The sequence below is a fragment of the Penaeus monodon genome, chromosome 7, assembly GCF_015228065.2.
Source record: "Penaeus monodon isolate SGIC_2016 chromosome 7, NSTDA_Pmon_1, whole genome shotgun sequence".
Taxonomy (NCBI): Eukaryota; Metazoa; Arthropoda; class Malacostraca; order Decapoda; family Penaeidae; genus Penaeus; species Penaeus monodon.
In genome coordinates, this window is record NC_051392.1 from 39,470,519 (window position 1) to 39,477,257 (window position 6,739).

General features: G+C 43.7%; 1 protein-coding gene across 1 annotated transcript in view; it reads left to right on the plus strand.

Annotated features, from left to right (window-relative positions):
* Window positions 1-3,148: 3,148 nt before the first annotated feature.
* The window catches only part of LOC119575645, a 9,445-nt gene continuing 5,854 nt past the window's right edge, over window positions 3,149-6,739 (plus strand). The window contains exon 1 of the mRNA XM_037923276.1: window positions 3,149-3,378. Coding sequence (XP_037779204.1) covers window positions 3,149-3,378 — 230 coding nt within the window. The remainder of the gene's footprint in view (window positions 3,379-6,739) is intronic.

The following is a 6,739-nucleotide window of genomic DNA, read 5'->3' on the forward strand; positions in this document are numbered from 1 at the left end:
GAGGGATTTCGTGAGAAGGAAGGTTCAGAGAGGAAAGCCGTAGATGTTGTGGAAAAAGGGAAGAGGAGATAACGAAGAATAGAGAAGGGGAAGATGACGAAGGATGGGTCTATCTGGTGGCGAAAATACTGAGAGACGGGATAAGGTTAGGGAAAATATAGAAGTGAGAGTGATATGGAGATACGAGAATAAAGAAGTACAAGGGAGAGAAAGCCTAAAATAAAGTAGTAATTGCGATGAAGAATGGGATGTAGACAGGAAGAAATATACGGACACTAGAACCAAAGGCCAGTCATTGATAGACTAATTTCCTATCGTATATTGACCTCACTTCCTCCGATTTTTACGTAGCCATCATTATGATATATATTTTTTCTCTCTCATCCTCCACGAACTTCAACACAACAAGAAATCCCGCGAGAGAACCCACGTCCCACAATACCCCTGATGTAAAATGAACTCGGCAGGGGTAAGTTAAATGCGGCGTCTTCTATCCGTAGAGTTTACACGCTATTCCGCTGCTGTATTGCTGGATGCTACATGTGTCTATGTATTTTACTAATTATAATATCCCCCACTCGCATCCTCCTCCTATGCATTATTACTATTTTTTTTTAACTTTTCCATTTGCAATTACCCAGTTTTTCAAGGTCGCTATAATTGTCTCGTGACAGCAATTGCACCCGAGGGGTAAGTAAGAGTTTAATTTAAGACGTTTTCTTTGTGAATAATGCGGTGCTGTAATTCTTATGTGTGTAAAGAAGATAGCCACCTTGTCTAACATGTGTTTTGTGTGTGTGTGTGTGCGTGTGTTTGTGTGTGTGTGTGTGTGTGTGTGTGTATGTGTGTTGTGTGTCTGCGTGTGTGAACGTTCGTGTTTGTTTTAAAGATTTGTACATATGAGAGAATAATAGTGGTGATGGTAGGTATCGAAAAATTGATGATGACATTAACGAGGATATTGCCAAATGATAAAGGCGATAATCATAATGATAATGATAGTGATTAATGACAATTGTACGGAACCCAATAATGATAAAGATAACAATAGCATTATGCTATTGGGCAGATGATATGTGAACATTTTAATGTAAAGGTATACATCACCAATTACAAAAACATATATTTTCAAGCCAAAACGCCATGCAATACCTCAAAATTCTCTCAATAGCTCTGGCATCGATGTAACCTTGAAAAATATCTGGTACCAATAATCGAAAACAGCAAAAAAAGTTACTCACACGCACTAGAATAGATGCCTCAGATACTTCGGTCGACTTATTTGGCTCGCTGTTGAATAATTTAATCACTGAAAACAGTATATAAGACTTTAGAATATAACAAAGAACATATACAATATATAAGGTCACTCCTTTATAACGGGTACTGACTTTTATGGTTTTTAAGGGTCTTCTCCCTGCCAACCTATAACAATGAAACTTCCGGGAGAGAAAGAGGAAGGAGGGACCACAGAGAGAGAGTGAGTGAGTGGGAGGGAAAGGAGAGAGTGTATCTTTGGTATAAATGTAAAGCCTTATTGCTTCATGTACCTGGTAATGTTGGGAAATTCCAGTGATCTTTAATAATTTAAATTATAAAGTATGATCCAGCCTACAGTTCCAAATTTCACCGCCTAATTACATGTTTCAAAAAGAGCATTTTCCCTCATTGTCCGTCACAGCGTCTCCAAGGTCATGACAGATCGACTTGCGCGCCAGACGGAGCCAAGTAGACGTGCCAATGACCTTGCTTGAACTTGACATTGAACCGAGACCGTTTGGGCTCCGCGGCGCATTCGGGCGGGCTTAGCGAAGGCTAAAGGCAGAGAGGCAGGGAAGGGGGAGGGGGGCGGTACCTGGTATTGTGGGTGGTGTGTTTTGCCTTCCCCTTTTCTGATTTCTGATCCGATCTGCCTTGCCTATGCATCAGGGTATGTTTGTCCTTTTCTTTTTTCTTTTTTTCGCGAGCTGTTCATCTCTCTCTCTCTTTCTCTTCTCTCTCTCTCTCTCTCTCTCTCTCTCTCTCTCTCTTCTCTCTCTCTCTCTCTCTCTCTCTCTCTCTCTCTCTCTCTCTCTCTCTCTCTCTCTCTCTCTCTCTCTCTCTTCTCTCTCTCTCTCTCTCTCTCTCTCTCTCTCTCTCTCTCTTTCCTTCTCTCTCCTTTTAGGAAATTAAGAGATACCGTCGTCTGAATAATGTCGGAATTTCCCGAGATAAGACTGCCATTTCCTTTCATTAGCCACGAATCAATCCGATGCCTACACAATGTTTACCCCTCGCGTGTCGTCTTGCCATTGACGGTGAACAGTCGAAAGCAAATATCATGCAAGCAACACACGAAAATAATTTACTCGTCCAAAAAATACAATCGAACTTTTCGTTACCTTCGCCTCTGCCAAAAGCAAATAATCATGGTAAAATTATGATATTTCAATATTAAAATCCGGAAGAAAGCGAGCTTCCATTCACGTTCTTTTTTTCTTTCCTGGGTGTGTGCTTTTGCGACTGCATTCGCACGCGGGCATGGAGGCAGGATTAGGAAAAGAAAAAAAAAATCAGCGAATATCTCTGCGCAAGGAGACCTATCCTGTCTACATGTAAATAACAGTCAAGGTATCGACTGGCTTCGTTCATGACTGCGCACTTCACTATATCGTTTGTGACAACACGAACATGATGATGTGCTCTCTTTATTCTAATACATAAAATCAACAAGATTATGAATATTGATTTCATTATGTCTGTGCCTGAGATTTCTAGCAACACTACAACACTGCTCCATCTGGTGTCATCATCATCAATACTAAAGTCACAATTAATGTGTACTTTCCAGTTTTCAGTTTTTCGTTCGTGTACATGTGATGTGTCATGATTTTTTCTGGGTATAATATCTGTAATGAAACTGTTTTTCGTAATTCATGTCTTATTGTTGCAGCTGAGCCATGATTGTTTTATTCTCATTATTTTACCATTATCAGGATTCTTATCGTTATTTTTTATATTATCATTACTCTTTATAATAATTCATTATTATCAATATTATTGTTAGTATCATGTATTATTATCATTATTATCATCATTATTATTATCATTATTATTATTATCATTATTATCATTATTATTACTATTTACTGTCACTATAATTATTACGATGGTCATAATTTTCTGTCATTATGATTATCATACATACTACCACTGTCATAATCATTATGAATCCATCGTGACAACCACCGTCATCCCCATCATCGTCATATTTCCACACGTCACTGCATCCTTGACGAGCCGTCCCCTCGCCCTCAGGAGCCGCGAGTCCTGTGATGTGAGGCGCGGCATGGCCCGAGGCGCTGCCGGGATGGACGAACACACACGCATCAGCCACGCGTAAGTCTCGGCTCCTTGGGTCGCGGGGAGAGGTTGCTCAGGGGCGGCTGTCCCTGTGCGGGGAAGTGGGTGTGGCTGAGGGAGGGGCGGACTGGTAGATAGGTAGGCTGGGGGACTGGATATATATGGGGATAGAAAATAGATAGATAGATAGATAGATAGATAGATTAAGAGATAGGTAGGTAGGTAGACTGGTTGACTGGTAGATAGATGAAGATCTAAAGATCAACTCAGCCATACACAAAACATGCATTATTCCTATTTCTTTTCATTTATTCCCTTCTCTCACTTTTTTGTTGGACACCTTTCGAACCCGCGACTTTTCTCCTCTGACCCGCTGACCCCGTTCCCTGCCGATGCTCTTTTGTCTAAATGCACTCCCGTTAGGCTCGGATTATGTGTATGTATATGTATGAGATTCGACCTTTGCTTGCGACACTCGGATAATTGCGCCCTTGCACGAAGCCAGAGTGTGGTGACTGCGTGTTTAGTTAGCCGTTCCTCCGGCCATGTCTTTGTTTCCTTATTCAGTTATTTATTCCTTTTTTCATTTTGTATGTGCATGTATATGAACTATTTTCTTAATATATCCGTGTTTCTTGCATTTACTTCCCTTGTTATCTGTATCCCTTCCTTTTTTCTTTCTTGTTGTTTTGATACCCTTCGTGTGTGTGATTTGGGCTGCGTGTTTCTCCTATCTCTGTTTCCTTTTTTTTTCCTTCCCTTTTTTCTTTTCATTCTTGAAATTCTTTCTTTCCTTTGCGTTTTTCTTTGTTTTGCCCATGCACGCCTTGCGTATGTATAATACTAAATATGTAATTTTGCTTTCTCTCGCCTTATTTCTTTTAAATTCTTCTCTTTCCTTCCTTTTCTCTGTCTTGTTTTGTCCACACACGCTCTCATTTATTCCATACTGGTTATTCTTTTTCTTTTCCTTCTCAGTATTTATCTTTTCCTTTCATTCTTTTTCTTCCCTTTGGTGTCTTCATTTGGCAATGCCTGTATCTGGTTATACTTTATTCCTCTAATTCTTTCTCTCCCCCTTTAAAAAATCGGTTTCTTCCTTACTCTTTCAGCTTTCTCTTCCTTGACCGATGCAGCGCGTTTCCTCTTTTTCTGCTTTGCTTTCTCCCTCACTTCGCACCGCCGCCGCACACGAGTCTCTCGACGTCTGCAGCACTTCAAACGACGCTGGTCTCTCCTCGTTTATCTTGTCGTCGTCGGATTAGCTCGTGGAACTCAACTTGGCTCGTGGTAGTTAACGCATGACGTACTGGATATCTTTGCCGCTTGCAACTGGCATTTAACGAAGTCCCTCGTGCGTGGAAATTTCTCCCTCGTCAATTACAACGGCATGCAGGTGAGGGGCCTCTGCGTCGTCCACATTACACCTTGTGTGGATGATCCTCTTTGTCTCGAAGGTTCTCGAAGAAGCAAGGAATTCTGCAAAGAGGGCGGTGATGAGGGATAATTAGCAAAGGATGATTAGAGCAGATATTTCCGGCAAGAATTCGGATCCGTCACGCATTTTTACAGACTTGATCTTATTCCATCAGTTTAATCAGAAAATAATGGTGGTTTTCTAGATCAGTCAGGTGTTCCACACTGATAGATTATAGACGACTGGACTGCATAAATCCCCTTGTGTTTAATCCGCTTTTGGAAAGCACGGAAGCCACGAATAAAATGAGGTCTTACCCTCACCCCCTCCCTCCGGCCCCGATGAGGCCTCTCCACCCCTTCTCCCATCCCCTCACCCCCTCCCTCCCCATCTCCCGTGCAATACATGACTCTCTTCTGGAAATCTACATGCCACCAACATATATTCCCCTTGGAAGAGGATGAATAAGAGGAAGAAGAATAGAGAAAGGAGAAATAGAATGAGAATGAAGAGTAACAGAAGAAGAAAGGAAACAAGATGAAAATCAGGAGTAGGGTAACGCAAGAAAAATAAGAAAGGAGAGAAGAAGTGAGAGGAAGCAGGCGAACGAAACCAAAATAAGTAGGGAGAAGAAGAAAGAAAAGACAGATAAATTAGGCGACAGTAGGGAAATGGGTACGTAGATGGAGAGGAAATTAGTAAAATCTTCAGGCGACAAAAGAAGGGAGAAGGAAGGACAAAAGAGAGAAAACCCCGAACGAAGGGAATGTATAACATGAGAAGGGAGAAGAAGAGAGTGAAGGCGGAAGAGGGGAAAAGAGACAGTAAAATAAAAAAGAGAAAAGATGCTAAAAAAAGGTGTTGTTCGATCCATCACGAACTCAGGGCCATTAAGGCGAAGGGGCCTCACACACACACTGGGAAACCCCGTCGCTTTCGTGCAGTTGCAGAGGAACTCGAGCCCTGTGAGGATTGCTATGCAACTTCGCTCGCAACTGCTTGCAATGTTGCCTTTGAAGATCATGTGATCGTCGTCCTCGCTTCTCGCCGCGACGGTGTTCACGAGTGTTCAAGAGAAACCTTTCGCCCTGGAGCGGGCTCTCAACGCGTGACCTTCGCTGGTGCAATCAAGTGCGTGGTAATTGCACCCTTCTTGAGGCGGGAGTGAGGAGGGCCTGCGAGGGCCCGGAACGTGAGTCAGGAAGAGGAATCACTCCTGTCCGGACGCCCCCGCCCTCGCCCTCGCCCCCGCCATCGAGCTGGATGTGGTGAGCTGCCACTAGTTAGCAGCAGAAGCTCACCTCGCTCAGCCGCCGTCCGAAGCAGCGTCGCTCGACTCGGGGGCGTCTGATATACGGCTTTTCGCTGAGACGCAAGCGAAGTCGTGCCGACTGGCGTCTCAGAAGGTACGTTTAGTGGAGGGCGTCAAAGACTGTGATCCGAAGACGTTACTGAGACGTTTGATAACGTGGTTGTCTCCTTTTCCTCCTGTTTTGGGCCATGGGACTAGAAAAGATATAAGGCGCGGCGCAGAGGATGTGATTCTGAGGTCGAAGCGTGAGGACGCAACCTGGGAGGCCTGGCGTCGGAGGGTGGCGTATGCCTACCCGTGACGTCGTGCAGCCGCCCATTTAAGACTGCATAGGGCAACCTTGGTTCCTCGGGCGTCGTCAGAAGGTACCTCATTACTCACGTTAGCGCTCATCCAGATCCCTGAATTCACTTTTGTTCACTCTCCTGGATCCTTAGCGAATGACTCACTCGGCCCATCCATCCTTCTGTGCCCTTGCCTTCAGTCACCCTCATCCTCCTGCGGTCACTCTTAAATCCTCTCCCTCACAACCACATACCCTACCCGTGTTCACCCAAACCCTTAACACAGATCCTTATATCCACCCTTATGACGTCGCCTCGCTTAAGCTCGCTTGCTTTTGTGCTGACCTTGAACGCGGATCTGAGAATAACGATTTCCTTCTACGA